This window comes from Anomalospiza imberbis, chromosome 2 (genome assembly GCF_031753505.1).
Source record: "Anomalospiza imberbis isolate Cuckoo-Finch-1a 21T00152 chromosome 2, ASM3175350v1, whole genome shotgun sequence".
Lineage (NCBI taxonomy): Eukaryota > Metazoa > Chordata > Aves > Passeriformes > Viduidae > Anomalospiza > Anomalospiza imberbis.
The window spans coordinates 117,094,969-117,114,771 of record NC_089682.1 but is presented as its reverse complement, the minus strand read 5'-3'; the positions used below and the strand labels follow the sequence as shown (position 1 = coordinate 117,114,771).

The window sequence follows — 19,803 nt, the reverse complement described above, 5'->3', positions numbered from 1 at the left end:
TGTACAGCTGATGTCCCCATGTAACTTACCTGCAGGTGAGGTGTGGGCTGCTCAGGTTTGATCGCACTGCAGGAGCTCCCTGATGTGTGACAGAATAAGGGAGGTTATGCCTGTGCTGGTGGTAACAGTGATGCAGGGAGAAACATGAGTGTAAAGTTCCATTGTCTGGAGCAAATATTGTCATGGTTGTGAGCGTTAAGATTTCCTGTTGACTTAAGTTCTGTGTTTTCCTCTCCAGCTTATCCATCCTTTGTACTGCCTGTAGGTCACAGCTTTTCAGGGTTGCTGAGACTGATAAAAAAAATTTTATGTTCCCATGCATGACCAGTGGTTTGGATGGAATCTCCCTCTGAGGGCTGGATTCTCACCTTGGGCTGGCCAACCTTAGTTGCAGTACGTCTGGGGATCCCATGATATGAAGATCTTTGAATTGCCAGCTTGTCTCACAGTTGTGCTTCAAACCCTAAAGCATGAGTATTCTGAGATTTCAGAAGATGGACCAAACTGAAGTTGGTTTCTTGCTTTCACACCTCAGGTATAGTCACTGAAAAGGGCCTGCGGGAGGAGGTCCCTCCTCTTCTGCAGCACCATATCCTGAAAGTGGCTTTGGAACTTCCCGCAAATAAATTTGCCTGGTTCAAAGTACAGGTGAGAGGTTGATGCAAATGTATGTTTCCTTGGTCTGTTGTTTTCAAATCTTTCCATCTGGCATTGCCTACTTTTAAATTAGTCCAGTCATTTTAGGAGGTGACCCTTTTGTAAAGCCAACAGGAATTACATTCTTAGCAGTGGTGAAAGATCCCTTCTGATCTGAAAGGTTTTTTACAAGGACAACATTTTTTGCCTCCCTGGTGAACACAGGAGAAGGTTCCAGTAGTTCTTCATGTCTCTGGAGAGGAGCACAAGTGACAATGTGCTGGTTTCCCCTTGTCTGGAAAGCCTGAGGTTGCAGACCAGGGAAATGAGACACTGATGGGAGCCATCTCACCCCTTCCCAAGGAGGATTCCAACATTTTTTAATGCTCCCCATAATTAGTGGATGCCATCAAGGCCCCAGCTCTCTTTTTTTACTGCAGGCTTGTAAAACAAGAGCTCTGTCAAGAGTTTGCTTGTTATGTCAGGAGAAAGGAGCGGACCTGGCTTTGAGGAGAAGCAGAGACACCCATGGAGTGTTTTAACAGGGATAGACATGGCATGACTGGGGAGTAAAATATGATTGATGAGGGAGGTGGCTTTGTGTTGGGTCCTTGTAGTAGTTGGGGTTTCTGTTACTACTGTCTTCTTCCACTTTCCAGGAAAGCATTTTACACATGAGTGCAATGATCCTGGCTCATTAAATGCAAAGTAGTTTAAATGATTCCATTCGTTCCTGGCCTTGGGACTTTTGGGCGGGTCTATGAAATAACATACTTATCTTACATATCAGTCTCAATGCAACATAGTCTTGTACAGTGTTGCTGTAGCAGAGAAATTTTAATACATTTTTCTTGTAGGACATCTCTGAGTCAGAGAAGATAGCTGGTGAAAAATCAGTCTTCTATTTACTGATGAAAATGTTTGTTACAAGTACCCATTCTCATCTGAAAATTTCCACCAAAAAGTTAATCATCAAGGTAAGCATTTGAATTGAAATATCAGGATATTCACTATATGCCACTGGTCTGAAATTTCAGGATTGTAATTTTTTTTCTTAAAGCAGACACCTTTACTGCATGGTTGTGTTGTCAACAGAGTCTCCTTTCCTGTTTCTTGTGACTGTTGTTGGAATTTGCTTTCAGATAACTTGATATTAACAAAATATTTTATGGAAATAAATGCTGTGAACTGACTTCCCTGCAGCAGTTGATGAAAGAATAAGGAAAATGTCTTTAATGTTTGCCCCCCACCCCCCAGGCTGAATTAATTCTGGCACTGTAATAAATTAATGTAGTTTGTGCCTGCAAAGGTCTTGACATTGATCAAGAAGAGATTACTTTTGAGTTTTATTTTTTATCATTGTTTATTTAATCTGTACTTCAGCACTCCAGCCTAGCATAAGCCTTAGATGGTTTGCTCTGGCCCTGCAGAGCAGTCCTCTCTGTTACTGTCTGATACAAGCTTTGATGCCAGGAGTACTTTCTGTCTTAAAAATCAATTAAAATCCCCGTCTGTACATTTAAATTAGTTATTTGACTTTCCAGAAAAACTGGTCAACTACAAGTCCACAAGACACCAGAGGCTGTTTTTAGCACCTTATTAAAAGAGGACATCTTTTAGTTATCTGTGTAGGGGTAGAGATTTACATTAGGAATAAGCACAACCCTAACCAAACTGTTCTGCCAAGAGAAAATCCAGGAAGCTGTCCTGGCCCTCGACAGGGCTCTTCATGCAGTGTCCTGCAGTACTCATGGCACACCAATTTGTACCCAGCTTTGTGCATTGAATCTTTGCACTTAGCTCGAATCAGTGAGTGCCATTTTAATATTCAGTCCACCAGACCAAAGTTACAGTGATTGAACTGGGGTGTAGTTGCCCTTGACCCTTGCAAGGGTTTAAAGGCAGGTTCTCTTGGTCCCCCAGTCATGAATGTCTGAACCAAAACCTGCTCAAAATGTGCCGTTTTTCTGGTGGTTTTGGATTTCTTTTGCCAAGTGGGAGCATGGACTGCCTTACTTGTTCCTGTGTCCACTTTCCACTTCAGTCCATTGCATTTTCTCTGAAGGGAATGCAGGAGCAGGGAAGTTAGGGCAGTTATGTCAGCAGAAAGGCTGCTAAAAATAGATAGTAAGGACTTATTTTTCTACGCAGTGCCATGTAACTGAAGGCTTGTTTTTGGATTTCACATTCTGTTCCTGCCTGTTTCTGTGAGAGCTGCAAGTGCATTTCTATTTCAAGACTCTGCCAAAAATAGTCAATTATATTAAAATTAATCCTTTTTCCTTCATTTTTTTTCTTTATTTAAATGAATTACTCTGTCAGATTCATGTAAGCAGCAGTTATTTTTAGAGTTGCTGGTGTTGTACACAGAGTAAATGTAGAACAAATGAGCTGTGATAGCTTCCTTTTATTTTGTGTGTGGAAAGGAGCAAAGACACAGATTCATCCTGTGTAATTGCAGTCGTTTAATGTGGGTGCCTGAGTCAGGAAACTGGGCAAGGTTTCCTCTTGTTGACAGTTAGGGGCTGGGAGTTTAACCATGGTGTCACTTTGATTCTTCCTCTTCTCTTCTCCCTCCTCCTTTCTTGCTTGTAGAGCTGGAGCACAGGGTCACCAAGTTGCTAGTTTAGGTGCCTGAGGTCAGGGCCTGAATTTAGAGAGCAGGAAAGTGGGGAAAATTTCCAGATATGTCAAAACCTGTCTCTTGGTTGTGTTATATCTAGGTCTACCTCACCATCCCCTGCAACTTGCACTTCTCTCTGGACCTTGCTGTGGTCACAACCCACTGCTCATTCACCTGACTGTTTATCCATCTGCCTAATTGTTTTATGTACAAGTAGCCTGATTTAGGTTTAATTTAGCAGTGATTTTCCTTTACGTTAGATCAACAGTTTTTAAAATCTCCCCTACAGGCTATTTTTAAGGCACTTTTATTTTTCTGCCTGTGATGATATAAAGATGTACAACCCTCTGAAAGCAGTATAACCTGCTTTCCAGAAATTATAGAAGTAAGATTTTTATTGTCCACTATGCAGTTGAAGTCCCCCTAGTGACTGGGAATAAGGCCTCTTGAACTGAGGGAGTGAGGAGAGTGACAGATACTTCTTTTCATCAACCAACTCTTCTTCTTTTCTTTCCCAAAAGAAGGAATCATGAAGTTACTATACGAAAAGATCTGTACCTCTTGGGGTTTTGTATTTTAGGTGTTTTGAGGTTTACTTACACACCTTCCCCTTTGTTTCCTGGACAGGTTTTACGTGACAGTGGAGTGTTTGAGTACACATGGAAGGAACTTTCAGTTTGGCTGGAACACTTGGATAATACAAAAGAAGACCAAAAGGAAGCAGTGATTCAGTTTTTGGAAAGGGTAACAGTGTTCAAATTAGCTAGATAAACAATGCGAAGAATAGTGTCAGTGGAAACCAGAGATTTTATTGCTGTCGTTGAGAAACCTGTCAAAGACCAGTGAATGAATTTTGAGAAAAGCATTCTTTGGGATTCTTTATACAGAGGTGGCTTCGTTCTTGTCTTCAATGGGAGGGGCAGCGAAATGATTTGTAGGAATATTAAATCCAAAAAAATCAGTTGTTATTACAGCATTGTTGGTATAAAGGTAGAGTGTTGTATGTGTGGATAGCTTTTATCTCCTCTTTAGGTGCCAAAATTATCAGATCTCAGTAAATTGTGATCTTTTACAAGGAAAGTTGGCGCTTCCTGTTTACTCTTCAGGATGCTGAATGCCCAGTGCTTAATTTCCAGTGCAGTCTCCCCAGAGACTCAGTCTCTGGTAGCAATCTAGATGCCAAATTGCAGTGGACTTCTATTTTTTCCATCAGTGTCCCCTGTAGAGCAGGAACCATAGACAGAATCCTATGGAAGTTGTCCTCCTAAAACCCGCCCAGCTTCCAACCACTTTTAGCACATGGTCTTTCTTAGCAACACATGGTTCCCCTACACTTGGCAGCCAGTGCACTTACTTTTCTCTCCACCTTTGCTGGCAGATCCTGCTGAAGCTGATGACAAAGCCCTATCCCTACACAGACAAGGCAGCAGACCTGGTTCAGGAAGCCAGCATGCTCCAGGTTGCTATGTTTAAACAGGACTCTGATAACATCAGCATCCCCGTCTCTCATATTGATGGTATGTGATAACCCCTCAACAACAGAATTCCATAACCCGGGGCTATGTTTTCTAGCCCTAAGCAGCAAACTGGGGATGGATAACTATAGAATTCCTGTTATGTAAGGACCTCCAGGATTCAGCCCTCCATGTGTACTTGGTATTAGAAGTCAAAATTGCCAAGTTACTACATTACCCTCAAATGTAATTTTTGATGTGGTTGTGCCACTTTTAACAGTATTTGAAATCTCTCTTCATGCTCTTGCAGCAGCATTTTCAAACTAAAATGGAAATTTAGTCCTTCTGCCTGGAGCTGTTCATAGAATCATGGAATCCCAGAAAGGTTTGGATGGGAAGGCACCTTTTTTTAAAGCTCATCCAGTTCCAGCCCATGCCATGGTCAGGGACACTTTCCAGTAGCCCAGGATGCTCCAGGCCCCATCCAGCCTGGCTTTAGATACTTCCAGGGATCCAGGGGCAGCCACAGCTTCTCTGGGCGACCTGTGCTGGACAGCAGCATTGAAAGGCAGAGTGAAGAACAGCTGTGATTTTTGTGTTGCACTTAACACTGTATTTTCTGACAAATGTGGGATTTTTTTTTGGTTGGCAGTTTTTTTTTTGGGGGGGGGTTTGTTTGTTTGGTTGGTTGGTTGGTTTGTGGGTTTGGTGGTGTTTTTTTGTGATTGTTGTTGTTGTTGGTTTTTTTTAGGAACTAAAAAGATACCTTGTGTTCCTGGAATGTTGCATTCTACCTCTGTTGTTTTTCCAGTTAATCTGGATCCTCTGCTTACATTTTTTTCCTTCACTTACTAGATGTCTTGGATATGGTGGATGTTCTGATTGAGGGCAGTGATGGCTTAGATGAAGAAATTGGGTTCTCTTTAAATGAAGACATGGTTATCCAAACATTTCCCTTCAGTGCTGTTGTTCCTGCTGCATTAGAAGCCAGGAATATACTGTTGCTTCAGTCTGAAAATGGAACAGGTACAGATTTTTTTTGGTTTTATGTGTCATTTCTACCAGTGGAGTGAAAGTGGCATCATTTTTACCCATTTTTAATAATTTTTTACCATTTATCATTTTTTGCCTTGAGACGTTTTATTATCTTCCCTGCAAGCAGAAGGAGGTGCAGATTCATGGTGTTTCATGCTCAAGAGAGGCACTGAGACTCTGTAGGTGCTTCTGCCCTTTTTCCCTGACCCTAAAGGGAAGAGACACTGTTCCTGCATGGACAGTCTTGGTCTGGAAGTCGTTGGCTTCAGTAACACAGTGTTTTAAGGACAGAGTGTGGAGATCAGGAGAGGAGGGTGGCTTCCATGCCTGTAGGCAGCTCCTCCCGAGATCAGGGAGAGAGGACTGCATTGTTCAGTAGGAAATGGATGCATTTTCCAAGAAAACTTCAGAAATTAAGCTCTAGGGGCAAATACTGCAAAGTTCTACCACCTCCTTGAGGAAAGCGTTGAAATCACAGCGTTAAAATTGAAAGTCCCAGTTCTGAAAGAAAATTCTGTTTAACTTGTACACGTTTACTGGGTGTGTGCCCCCCCGTACAAATCGGTTCTTCTCTGAGGTGGTGCTTGGCAGGGGTCTCTTCCTGTTAAAAGACAGGCATGTTTAGCACAGCACAGTGAAGGTGGATTATGTGCTTCAGCAAGAGCTAATGTGTGGAGGATTTTTCAGGTACCTCAGTGGTCAGGAACACTTGTCTAGGTCACTACAAACACTTTTTGGTCTTATTCAGTACTTTTCTTAGTGATGCTCTGTGGGCTGCTGCCAACGCCCAAAGTAAGGAGGGTTGCCCCAGTGTCTGTGCTCATGTCAGTAGTTTATTTTTGCTTTTCTAGGAGCACACATCGTGGAGTACCTTGTTGCTGTTTTCACTGACCTCCTGCACTCTCAGAGAGAACCCCTTGCTCTCTGCTTGATGTTCCAGCTCTATGACAAAGATCTTGAGTCCCTGAAAGTTGCAAAGTATCCTCAGCTCTACCAGTTTAACAGATACTATAAACTCTGGATACCCAAGCAGTCCCAGGAACCTGTGGTATGGAATACCTGAAGTCACTGAATTCTTGAGCCAGTATTCTTATAAAAACCTCACAGTTTATAGAGGTTACATTTCCATCAGAAACAGCATTTTTATTGAGCTAATTCTGCCTTTCTTGTTGATCACGTTGTGACACCCATTTGCTCCAGGGCTTTTCTCTGATGACACAAGAGGTCTTTGTGGTGTTTGGGAGGTGATACCAGGGCACAGGGCTCATACAGAGACTCCTCACCAGGCACAGCAGAGCCTGGTGCGTGCTGTGGCCTCCATTTACAGTGCCTGGAGTTCCCCTTGGGTGGGTGGAGGATCACAGGCCCCTGGGCTGGGTTTGGTGAGTTTTTCTCAGTTCAGCAGTGAGCACTACAGATTCCCCTGGAGACACTGCTGGACATCTCTGTTCTAGCAGGACTGCACACTTGTACTCCTAGAGCTTCAGCTCAGAGCTCATCTCAAAACAAGAGTGGCTGAAGAGCTTTTTGTTTCATACTCATCACTGGTTTTTTCTTATGCTTTTTTTCGCTTTAAACAGTTTAAGAACCACAAGGAGGTAAGCAAAGAACCTACTGTGGCCCTGGATTCTGTATTTACCACTTTGCTGAAGGGAGCCTATGAGAGAGGAAGCAGTACCTTACTGGAAGATGGAGTTCAGACAAAATTGAGAGACTTGGCTTCCTGGCTCCCACCTGACCAGCTTTTGTTGGGAGTAAAGCACGTGCTGCTGTACCTGAAATCCACAGTGGAGAACTTCAGCAGTGTAAGAGCAATATTGTAATAATATTGTGGTTATGTTTGGTTTATTTTATGGTAGAAGGTAGATATCACTTGCCTGGTAAAACTTAGGTTCCAGTTCTGTAGCTCTTTTTTCTTACTTGGCTCTGAGGTTACACAGCACCATATAAAACTGCACCTAATTTGTAAACAAAACGTCAGTTGTCCTGATTATTGAAGAGTGTTGGATTTACTTTGCATGGGTTACCTTTCTGATCAGTGTGAGTGCAAATAAACTCAAGATTTTAATCCAACTCTTGGATCTCCCTGAGAAGCCTTTCCAGAGAGTAAAATCCACTGGCCTGTGTAACTCCAAATGTCACAGTATAAATGAAAAACTACCAGTATTTATTTGGCAACCTGAGACTTCTCTTAGAATCAGGTTTCTACATAGGGAAGTGGTTCCTTCCCCAGGAAGAGGTTGTAATCTAAGTAGTTCTTATTTAACTCCTATTCCTGTTGGATAATTACCCTTCTGCTCCCATTCTCCTCTTTTCTTCACTTCCAAGATGCCTTTATTTTCATAGGTTGGTAAAACTTTGGGTCCTCAACTCATTGACCTCTATGTGGACATTCTGAGCATCTTGTTGTGCCGGGGCAATCAAATAAAGCTGGATCATCAACAGAAGCAGGAAAAGCATCAGGCTGAGTCGGATCTCTTTATGGATGAGGAGTCTCTGATGACAGAAGTGTCTTCAAATGACAAGGTACCAAATCCTTTAATACAGAGGCACCTATTAGTAAACTTTGATTTGACTGATTCTCTAGGGATTAGTTTTGCTGAACAGAGAGGTGCTTTTAAGGTCTTGGAGGAGAATTTAGGAACATAGAACATGTGGTCCAGCAGTTGCAAAACTGCTGTCTGGAGATGTGACCCAGCTGCATCACCTGCAGTCTCACCCCTCAGCTGGAACACAGTCAGGAGGGGTCCTGAAAGAGATCACCTTTGCAGAAAAAATGTATTCCCTCAGCCCTGTGTAAAGTCTTGTTGTGAAACTTACGTACTTGAGGAGTGAATTTTTCCCCCTCTTTCATCTGTTCTGTGAATTTGTGGAGATTAGAATGTTGGTGAACCCTAGAATATTCATATTCAGTTTTCCTCAGAAGATGAGCTTAGACATATTTAGAATGTTCAGTATAACAGCATAAATGTTGGGAGAATGATATTTATGTGCTTGTAATTCATTAATATTTTTTATCCTCTGGCCAGCTAGTAGACAATTTCATGTTCAATAATTGTAATTGACAAGCTGTGGAAAATAGGCAGATGAATCAGGTTTTTTTTACCCTGCCCTGTGATTATCCATTCATTGATACTGTTCCTCTCTTTGTTACAGACACTGGAGGATACACTCACCTTGATTTTCAGACATCCTACGCTGGAGAGCTGGTTCCTGGCCTTGGAACTGCACTCTATTCCTCAGCCTGGTTTGAACCCTGTCACTGTGAAGCTCCTGTCAGCTCACCTCAATTCCGGGGTGCTCCAGCTGCTGAAAACAGGTGCCCCCATTGTGCAGAGTATCACAACGGATCACAGACACGTGTTGGCCAAGTATTTCGAAGTTATCACAAAAAGTGTCCTGCAAGAGCTGCAGACTGTGGGGAAGGGCAGAAGCCAGGTCTGTCCCAGGAAGTCTCACCAGCTGCAGGCTCTGGAGGAGCTGCACATGTACATGACTGCAGCTCAGTTGAAGGAGATCACTATAACCATGCTGCAACTTCCTGAGATGAGCTTGACTGATCAGAAATCTGAAAAATCCCCTAAAAAAGGGAAACAGTTAAACTTCTATGGACAAATTTTGTTGCAGCTCCTTACAGACAGCTACCAAAGGCATCCCCAGCAAGGAGAATTTCTGCTATCCACAGAGCACATTAAAGCTTTGGGGCTATTGATGTCAGCATCGGCCAGCAAGGATTTGGAGGAAGTTTTCCTTCAGTCTCTCCAAAGCGAGCCAGTCCTTGCTCTCGCCGTTGGTGTCGAGGTTCAGGCTCACTGCCTTGCCCAGTGTTCACACACCTCCCTGGCCATTGTGGGCGTGCTGATCCAGCACTCCAGGACTCACCTGCTGCAGTTTGAGCTCTGGTGTCTGAGCAGTGCCACTGGGAAGTACCTCAGGAAACACATGGCGAGCTTTCTTCCACTCATTAATGTGTATTTGCAATGCAGAGACCAGTATGGTTTCAGCCGACCTTCCACAGGTAAAGGCACTGCTGAGCCCTGCTTGTGATTCAGGAGGCCAGATTCCCTGTTCAGGTTCTGCTGGAATATTTACAGAGTAGATAAAGGTGATAAAACTTAGATGTCTGACCTCTAATGACTGTCTTGGAAGTACCTCTGCAGCTCTAAAGGTGAAGAGCTGTTCTGAGGGTTGGCTGTTAGACTGAAGCCAAGTGCTCTCGCAGTTACTGCTGCCCAGATTTCTCTTTTGAAGCCCTTATTTAATGCTTAGTGCATGTGAAAATCTGTCATTGTGCTTCTCTTGGTTTAGTACAGGAGGTAAAACGTTCTGCTCAGGCAAGGATAGAAGAGTCTGGAGTGTGCAATGCCAGGGCCAGATGGTTTTTGCAGAGCCTGAGCTTTGACTTTTAAAGAGTCCAAAAATTTATTCTAAAATTCTAATCTCCATCTGTGGGCTGGCTACAGTAATGCCCTCCTGAGCTGGCAGTCCAGAACTTTCCAAACCCACAGCAGTGTTACATCCTTGGACAAGCGTGTTAAATCTCTACCAGCAAAACGATGAGTTAGGATTCAACTGGGTAGAACAGGATCACTTTAATTTCATTTCTCTTATTGCCCAGAAATGTCACTAGCAAAGGAAACAGGCTGACTGGGGCTCTACCTTATAGCTCTACCTACAAGGTCAAGCAGTGATAAGACCTTTGTCAGCACCCTGGCAAGTAGAGGATGGGTAAAGAAATAAGCCTCTGTGTAGCACTTCTCTGTAACAGATTAGCAGCTGCTGTAGCATCATTTCCTAGAAACTGAGTCATCTGGGCCTGGATTAAAAAGTGATTTGGGATTAGCATGTTGTTGTTTAACAGCTGCAGGTAGTGGAACCTGTGCCTTCTGCTCTCCCAACAGTTGTCTCAGCTGTCACACGTGTCCTGAGGAAGGCCCTGTGGAAGGAGCTCTGTGCTGGGATTCAGGACGCCGGAGCATCGCATGAGGCCACTGTGAAACTGCAAATACTTTCAAAGTTGCTGCCACCTTCAGAAAGCAAAGGGCTGCACAACCTAATGGGCTGCCTTCCTGCTGCACTGGAGAGAGCAGGGAATGAAGAGAGGTGGGCAGTGTGTGTGTGCCTCCCCCAGGGCTCAGTTTGTCCTGGGAAGCGCTGTGGTAGGAATGGGAGCAGTAACAGCATCCTCTCCTCAGAGAATCTGTTGCTTTGCACTTCGGCAGCAAGACATCTTTAACATATACAAAACCAAGTTAAAATATTAATTAAAAAATCAACAACTATCTCTCTGCAGCTGGGCTGTGGCAGATGCCATATCCGCAGTGTTGAAAAACTCAGAGGAGCTGCATTCCTGGAGGAGACATCTCTTGTCAGCCTGCATAAAGGGGTTAGTTGCCATGTACAGCAGCAGTAAAGATGAAAACAAGCAAGAAGTGGAGAGGTCCATGCTGCTGAGGCTAGAGGAATTATTGGTGAGACTTCTTATCTGCTTTGCCACAGTGGGACTGTATGCATATGTGTGATTGGGCAGTTGTAGATTTTGTAAATACAGATTGGGCTTGATTTCCTGTTTCATGGATTCTGGTTTCCATGCACTTTTAATAGCTTTTTCAGAGTCCTGATAATCCTTTATATGAAGCAGTTTTATGTTCTTGATGATGGCTTTCTGGTAAGAATCCCCTTTGAAGATAGGAGTTTGAGGTATTTAGGAGTAAGAAATCAAAGGTTACCAGTGGAATTTTTTTTTTTAAATTAAAAGAAGGTCACAGAGATACTTCTGCCAAGACCCACCTGCCATACAATCTGAAGTCTGGGGTAAAAATCTGGTTGATCAGAAATAGAAATCCAGACTTTGATCCTGAAGAACACTACTTGGTCACCCCCTCTGTACTGTTCCCTTGGTTTGAGTTCAGTGAACATGGATCCCTGTGACGCATAACATTGAAGGTCTCTGAGCAGTGAATGCCTTTGCCCTCTCATGCCTTTTGTTGAGACTCCCTTGTAGGACCTGGGGCCACCTCACAGTGTCCATCCCATCCTGAGGGTGTTTCCAGCCTGGCGAGGTTGGCACCTGCATTCCCAGGACTGCTGGGATGTGCAGCTGTCAGTCTTCTCCAGACTGACTGGGTTGTTGTGGTTCCCAGCTCCTCAGGGCACATTAGTTGTAAGGACCACCTGCCCCAGCCACCCCGTGTGCCACGTGCAAAGCTTGGTTAGCTAAACCTCACAAAAACCTGGTACCCGTCTCTTGCTTTGACTTGTCAAGTTGTGATTCCTTTCACACTTCAAGAGTTCGAAGAGTTTTGAGTCACTGGGTTTTTGGAACCTACAGCCCAGCTTGCTTTTTAATTCCATATAACCCCTGCTCCCAGACCAACAAGTTTCCTTTGAACCAGGAATTAGGATTGTTGTATCCAAGAGCTTTTCTCCCTGTTACCTTCTGATCATCCCACATGAGTGTTTGGCTTGCGTGTTCATGGTGTGTCCCTTGAACAAAAATTGCTGTAGAAGCTCCGTGTGCCAAATGTAAACCAACATCTGTTTTTACTTGCTGCACACAGTGTGTGGTTGAAGAAGTGGACCCAGATGACTGGTACAACCTTGTGAAGACAGGGCTCAAGTAAGTGTTTTCACTTTAATTTGGTTTGGTTTTACTAAGTTCATTTTCTTTGCCAAGTTCTCATTTCTTAAACAACTTCTAGTTTCAAGCAGGTTTCCTTGGTTTTGGTTACGATCTGACTTCTCTGTGATCCTTCTCCCCAAGGTACCGTTACAGAGATGAAGCATTTCTGAAGGTCCTGAACATTGCCATCCAGCTACTATACAAGAAAGAATCCTCACTTAGTCAGAGCTTAGTCAAGCTCTCCAAACTTCACATGATGGTCACACAGCACTCTCTGTTTTTGTCGGCCATCCTGAGGTCAAGAGAAGAAGATGGCATGAACATCCAGACAAGAGGTATTTTTTAATCATCATCTTCCCATACTAAATACAGTTGATCTTGTCTTTCTTGCATTATATTCTCTCCATCCAGTAACACACCCACCCAATGTAAATACTTGCCAGAGTATTAACAGTTCCAGAATATTGGCATTTAAATTGTACCTCTGCTTGGATCCAGATGTTACATTCATTTAAGCTGGTTTTAAACACTTCTGTTTTTAAAACTACTGGAAAAGTGAGATTGGGTTTTTATTTTGGTTTGGGTTTTTGTTTGTTTGTTTATTATTCTGGTATTTTTAACCCAGTTGAAGTCTTGGATATATTCTTTTGGTTTCTGTGAGGCAGTTAGTGTAAGATCACCAAAGTGCACATAGGTCCTGTGATGTTTAAATCTGTTTTAAAATTAGTTGATATAGGAGATTTAAAGTTGATTTTGCAAGTTTTATCAAAAATGGCAATTTAAATTAAATGTATTTCATATTGCACCCTTTCATGAGGAATATCCTTCCAGAGGAATATAAATTGGATGCTAATTCGTGTGTAGGATTGGCTTTGTTTCTTCTTCATTGGCAGCTGAAATCCTACCTGACCTTGAACCACATTTAATCTACATAGACTTCAGCTTTTCTCCACTGTACAGGGGTTTGAGATTCAGTGATTGAAGGAGCTGTGTAAGAAAAGGAGGGAAAATTTTCAGGGCAGCATGTTGATAACAATTTTTTTTGTTTATTGATGAGGAACATGTAAACAAGCTTTCAAGTTTTAAAACACCTGAAAAGAGAAAAAAAGCTCCTGTTTAGTGAAATTAAAAATAAGGAATAGATTTTGCTGCTTGCTGTGTGTATGTCTTACCTTTAGAGTGTATTTCTGTAGATGAGCAGGATGGATGCTTTGAGGCCAGCTGCAGTAGTCCAGAAGCTTGGTGTCAGGAGTGCATTCACTCAGGCTGGTACTTTGGGAGCTCTTCAGCTTTGACATGCATTTCATATTCCTGCACATAACTAGGGTCAAAGCCCAGGCCTTTTCAGATACTGGGAGTAGAGAAATCTGGAGTCGAGTCTTGAGTGTGCTACAGACAGCCTCTTTGTTTTTGAGGAACTCAATCACTTGCACTTTCTGCTTCTCAGTTAGTTACAGAGCAAAGGTGGATAATTTTTGTACCCCACAGGACAGAGTTCCTGTGGCTCACAAACTACTTGCAGTGCTGAGCCCTGCTGGAATGCACAGTGCATTTTGATATTTACTGCAGCTGGGGTGCAGACTTTAGAAGTGTTTTGCTGTGAATTCTGGAGTCCTTGGGGAGGTTGCTGGGATGTCTGCCTTTCTCTGTGCAACTCCTGAGGTCATTCCAGATGCCCTCCTGTGGGAGTAAGGAGTGAAGGATAGGGTACAGCACTCTTCTTTAACCAGAGAGCGGGTGTGTACGCATGGAATGCTTCTGCAGAGTCGTGTGTTCCACCCTGGGGACCTCACCTGGCTGAGTGACTTCTGTGTTCAGCTTGGGAGATGTTTTGAGATGTTCCCTTGAATTAAATGCATCAAAATCACCCTTTAGTGTACTGGGGATATGGTCTGTGGTATCTCTAGAGATAGATGCTGATGTAAAATGTCCAGTGCTGTGTGTGCATCCATTTGGAGTGGGTCTTGGGGTGTTACTTTGTGCTCTGTGTGACTGAGAGCCGCAGAGCTCAAGCTGTGCTTGTTCCAGAGGCGCTGGTGGACATCCTGCTGACAGCTGTGCAGCTCAGCCCCTCTCTATGTGAGAGCAGTCACCTCCCAGTGCTGCTGGGAGCCTATGCGGCCACGCTGAGCACCGTGGGTGAGTGTCAGCCTGGAAAGGCACTTCCTTCTGCATCTTCTTCTTGTGTCCGCAGGTCACTAACTTTGGGTTCAATCTTGGGTTTTAGATCAGAAGATACTGCTGTTGCTTCAGTTGTATGAGAAGAATAATCAAAGTCTTATAAACTCCAGGTAAGCTGAACACCTTACTTGGTTGGGCAAACTGCACACAGGTGGTCTCACAACTGGTATTATTCCAGGGTCTCATTTTGAAATTAAGGAGACCGTGAACAAGGTGAAACCTAAAGATGAATGTTGCTTTTGGAAACACTTTTCCTATATATTTGCTATTCTTATTGTAATTCTCTTATGTTGCCCAGACTTCTGTGTGTCTGTGGGTTAGATGAGGGAATGTCTAATTTCTAGAGTCACTCACTCTCCATAATTAGGACTCACTATAGGGGTCTTCTCACAGATGGGAGCCTAAACGTAAGTCACTAGTGGACTTTTCCCTTTCCTGTGCCCAAGCACTCCACAGGAGAGTCTGTTGCCAACAACTGTGGTTTGGTCTGCCTTCCTCGCATGCTCTTTGCTGTCTTGGAGGCAGGAGCAGAAATACCTCCAGCAGTGCAAGAGCACTGGCTCAGGCAGCTGAAGCAGGTCTGGATTGCCGTCCCTTCATGCAGCTGCTGTCATTCTTACCTGCACTTACAGCTTAAATCCATAGGTGCCTCTGAGTGGGTACGTTCTGACTTGGATGGACAGGGAAGGCAGAACGAGTGAGACACACTTAGACTAAATTTGAAAGCTTTGGGACGGATGGAAAAGGTGTTGCCAGGGAAACAAGTTACAGTTTCAAGTCCCACAGGGTACTAACTACAAGTGAAGACAAAATTTTGGTTCTAATTAATCTCCCCTGTAACTGCTTTTGGCTCTGTTGCCTAATGTGTTTGCCTTTAAAAATGTTTAAGGATCCTGCTGTGGGGTCCAGCCGCTGTGGAGCATCACAAGACTTGCAAGAGTCTGGGGAAGTCCTTGTGGCAGCAGCCAAGCATGGAGGAGATTCTGTGTCTGCTGGATCGAGAGAAGATGATGAAGACGATTCTGTCGTTCCCTCAGCATCGCCGGCTGCTGCCATCACAGGTGCTTTTGGTTCAGCCTATCCATGGTTACCCTTCTTTGGATATGCAGGAAGACTCTTGAGCCATTCATGTCTTGCAGCCGTGTAATACACAGCAGTTTGTTTCCATCAGAAGAGTAATTTCCATTCATAGGAGAAATGTGTTCTTCAAGAGCACTTTTCAAATTAATTGCAAGATACGGGCCACATCTTGTCAGCAGGGGTGACAGTGCATTGCAGAGGTTGTCATGTATGTGAGACCAGGATTGGACAGCCCGCGGATCCACTGGCAATGGACTCTCCAGCCTTTCTTACAGTTTGCTGGATTGCTTCTGTAGCTGTTGATGCTGGTCAGGGAAATAGTTGTGGATATACTCTCATAGTGAAAGCTGGGTTTAAACACAAGCATGTCTCACCCTGTGTTGCATTGCATTTTACAAGGTGTAGTATCAAGTGGTTTATAATGGGAATGAGGTGGTTGTGGAAGTTTGAAACCAAGCTTGAAATTGGTGTTGTTCCTTACAAATACTGGTTTGGATTTGGTTTCAGGGGATAGAAGAGTCGCTATATAAAGATGAAACAGTGAAGAGCCTTGATGACTTCTATGATCCTTGTTTTCTACTTCAGCTCTTCAGTGAACTGACCAGACCAGGTAAAGTGAGTGTTTCTCTTTGGTATTCAGTGTCAGGTTGGTCTGCTGCAGGAGCTGCACCTGGAGCGCTGTTAGCCCTGATCCAAGAGCTAATACTGCAAGGAATTTGTGCCTGACTTTAGAAGGAAGAAACAAACTACTGTGAGGGCTGTGACTGAACTGGCTGGAGATCTGGCCTGTTACAGGCTATAGTTATAGAACAGGGAAACTTCAGCCAACTCATTTTCCACCAGACAGATGGGCATGAGGCCAGTGTGTTTCACAAATATGCTGGTGCTCTGAACTGTCAGCAAGTTTCTTGTCTGACATGACTGGGCTTTGCACGTGCACATCCCTGCTGTGCTCCACGGACACACTGTCCCTGGAGAGAGCCCTCAGAGGTCAAAGGGAGACAAGAAGCCTATGGGATTTCCTAACCAGCTCTCTCCCTGTGTTGGTTATGGTTAAGCACTTTGTAGTTACAGCTAGATTTGGCTTTCCACAGCAATGATGTTAGAAGCAATTGGCAAGCTGTTAGTGTCTGTCAGTGAAATCACACTCACAGTCCTTTGTTCACCCAGACCCCTGCAAGTACAGCACCTGTTTGGGTGTGCTTAGCGTGTCCTTAGCTATGGTTTGAAGTGCTCTGTGTAATCCTGGCAGCAGGAAAAGAACCGTCTTTAAGTCCTCTGAGGAGAAAAGGTACCAGAGCTATGAGGCATTTTGCAGTTGGAGGGATCTTAGACAATCCAGTTATTGCTGGGCCTTTGAGGTGCACAGGGAGGAAGAGCATGGACAGCTGGTTCTTTGGAACATAGTGTTGATAGCTGGAGAAAGGACACTCTGCCAGCACCACTCACCCCGTGGAGGAAGGGATTTGGTGTCTGTGGCAGCCCCAGCAGCACTGCAGCTAGTCGGTGGCTGCTGATGTGGGAAGCACCAAGGCTGAGGGAATTGCTCTATGTTATGTTCTTGTGGAGCGGTAAACACAGTGGCTGTCCTGGATCTGAACCTGGAGAGGAGAAAATAGCCCTCTTAGCGTCTCCACACAGAGTGAGAGTCTGTGTCCTAAGAGGGCCCAAATGATTTATGAGTCTCAGTCCCATGGTGCTTGTAAACCATGTCAGCTGCTCTTGGAATTCCCAGTTCTTTATTTGCTCTTTGTCCTGCCTGCACAGTGCCATCAGAATACATAAACATGGACTTCTTGCACAGTGTTTAGTGCTTGCTGAGGAAAAAGTAAGTCTGGGGTTGGGCAGATAGCAAGTTCTGTCTATCTTTAGCTCTGATAAGCATCTTATGGAAAGCTTTTCCATCCTGGTTCTCAAGGGCCTTTAAATAAGCTGTATGTCAGACATAGAATTAAATTGGGGTGCTTTTCTAATAAGAGCTTGTTATTTTATATCAGTTATTGAACACATTCTCCAGGGGCAGCAGGATGGAAAATATTACCACTGCATGTTTTCAGTGAAGGAAAGTTTTCCAAATAAATCTTCCTGTGGACTGCTGAAGTGAGAACCTTGGATTTCATTCTGTAGCACTGTGCCACAGTGTGAATGGTTACTGTGCATCAGCAGTTCCCCAGAGCTGCAGCCTGAAGGAGAGCAGAGTGGTGGCCCTGGGACAAATGGCAGTGGCTGGTGGGGAAGTGAAGACCCTGCTTTACTTGGCCCATAACCAGCAGAGCTGGCAGTAAGAAACTGCCAGGCATAAAATTGAGTTTTAGTAGTCCTAGCAGTTGAGAAAAAGATGAGAGAAATAGCCCAGGTGCTGGTACAGGGACAGAAATAATCTGTGTTTTTTTAAACATCGTTTTATACATACATACATACATATACACACACATGTACATATATGTACATATTTACACACACACTAGTCTGTGTGGGCAGTGATAGGGGAGGAAATCAGTGGACCAAACTTAGGTACTTGGCAGTAAGATTGCAGCCCCTTCTTAAGTAGGAACATTTTGTTTCTAGAAACTTCCTTTTGACCTTCAGTGTGAATGACGAGACAATACATGAATATTATTGCTAAACTTGTGGTACATTTGTAGCTGGTAAAATACCACTGAGGTGCCATTGTGCTCCATTCCTGGAGGTAAGGTGGAAGGTTCACACCAAATCCTTTCTAGCCATTAGTGAGTGGAAATGGCAGCAACCCTTCAAAACACACAGAACACAAGCCCTTAAAGGAGAAACTCCAAATCCTGATGACAAAATGCTGTGAAAGCTAAATGCTACCATTGAAGGGTGTGTTTCCTGATTTCTCTTGGGCTGATTTCTGGTCACTGCTGGATTTTGTTTTACCTAGAAGGGCTCAGGGGTACAGCTGAGTACTTGGCTCAGAGCAGGCCTTACCACAAGAGTCACTTGTGCCTGCACAGGGACAATTGCTGTGGCTTATGGGCTATTTGTGTTATTCTCCCATCCTTTCTGTTACAGGAGCTTTTTAGTGCTGGTCTTTCAGGCACCCTGTAATGCTCTGGAGAGATGAATTTTCCCTCTTCTTGTTCTTTGTACTCAACTTCCTTGAAACAGTAAGACACAAAGATGTGTTTACAGAATTTACCCCTAACTTTACGTGGCCTGGTGGGCAGGATCATCTCTGTCTCACATAAATGAGAACAGCCCCATGAATTTCAGCTCAGGTAAAGGATTCCTGTTCAGAGTGAATTGCTGAAGCCCTTTATCAGCTGGAGGAGCCTTTGTGCACTGAGGTCATAATTTTTGGGGCTAGAGCCAGAAATGGGTGCTCATGACCAGAAATGTTAAGGATTCTAGTGCTGTTATACACACTGGGACATGTCAGTGCTAACGTACCGGGTGCTTTCTGTTTCTCTTCCCCCATCCCCTCACAGAGTTTGTGGTGGCATGTCACAAGTTTGTGGAAGTCAATGCCCTGGGTCTCACAGTGGCTGCCCTGAGCAGCTACGACTCCAACATGAGAGCGGCTGCGTATTTTGTCCTGGCTTCCTTCCGCTCCCATCTGGAAGGGGCACGCTTTCGAGAGAAGAGCCAGGTAAGCCACAGCCAGTTTGGCATTGAGACCTTGTAGGTCATGGACGTGTGTGGGAGAGATGTTGCCTTGCTCATCCACCTTACATGCATGTAGTGAGACAGTGAAAAGAAGCTTTTTATCCACTCTCCCATTGTTTCTCCTCTACTGCTTTGTGTTTCCTCCTGTTATAACTAATGGAAAGGGGAAAATATGTTTTAGAAATTCTTGGGAACTTTGTATGTAGGAATGGAAATCCTGATGGAATTGATACTTGATCTGTATGGCCCATGAAATGTCCTGGAAGCTGATTGATGTCTTCATGCTCCTGTTGTGTTCATTTGGGCTGTACTTCAGGCTTCTCTCCCTGGGCTCTTGCAGTTGCTGTATCTCTTGGATGCTGTGCAGAACGGAATCAAGCAGCCGAACCTCAGGTTCACTTTCTCCCTGACCCTCTACATTGCTCGTGTGGCACAGCAGATCCTGAAGCCAGGTACTGAGACTTGCTGCGTGTGTCGCTGCTGGGGTGAAAAACAGAGCCTTGGGGAGTGTTGATCATCTCCTCGCCTGCTCTGTGCTCGTGCAC

The 19,803-nt window shown here is 44.1% G+C and overlaps 1 protein-coding gene across 2 annotated transcripts in view; it reads left to right on the top strand.

The window, feature by feature from the left end:
• Positions 1 to 19,803, top strand: part of URB1 (URB1 ribosome biogenesis homolog) — a 44,490-nt gene that overhangs the window by 18,559 nt on the left and 6,128 nt on the right. For both annotated transcript variants that reach the window (XM_068182764.1, XM_068182763.1), the window contains exons 14-32: positions 536 to 648; positions 1,494 to 1,613; positions 3,887 to 4,003; positions 4,638 to 4,776; positions 5,569 to 5,739; positions 6,600 to 6,796; positions 7,329 to 7,553; positions 8,095 to 8,274; positions 8,905 to 9,766; positions 10,650 to 10,851; positions 11,042 to 11,219; positions 12,309 to 12,367; positions 12,512 to 12,705; positions 14,399 to 14,509; positions 14,598 to 14,661; positions 15,441 to 15,612; positions 16,139 to 16,241; positions 19,081 to 19,241; positions 19,599 to 19,710. In XM_068182764.1, coding sequence (XP_068038865.1) covers positions 536 to 648; positions 1,494 to 1,613; positions 3,887 to 4,003; positions 4,638 to 4,776; positions 5,569 to 5,739; positions 6,600 to 6,796; positions 7,329 to 7,553; positions 8,095 to 8,274; positions 8,905 to 9,766; positions 10,650 to 10,851; positions 11,042 to 11,219; positions 12,309 to 12,367; positions 12,512 to 12,705; positions 14,399 to 14,509; positions 14,598 to 14,661; positions 15,441 to 15,612; positions 16,139 to 16,241; positions 19,081 to 19,241; positions 19,599 to 19,710 — 3,480 coding nt within the window. The remainder of the gene's footprint in view (positions 1 to 535; positions 649 to 1,493; positions 1,614 to 3,886; positions 4,004 to 4,637; positions 4,777 to 5,568; positions 5,740 to 6,599; positions 6,797 to 7,328; positions 7,554 to 8,094; positions 8,275 to 8,904; positions 9,767 to 10,649; positions 10,852 to 11,041; positions 11,220 to 12,308; positions 12,368 to 12,511; positions 12,706 to 14,398; positions 14,510 to 14,597; positions 14,662 to 15,440; positions 15,613 to 16,138; positions 16,242 to 19,080; positions 19,242 to 19,598; positions 19,711 to 19,803) is intronic.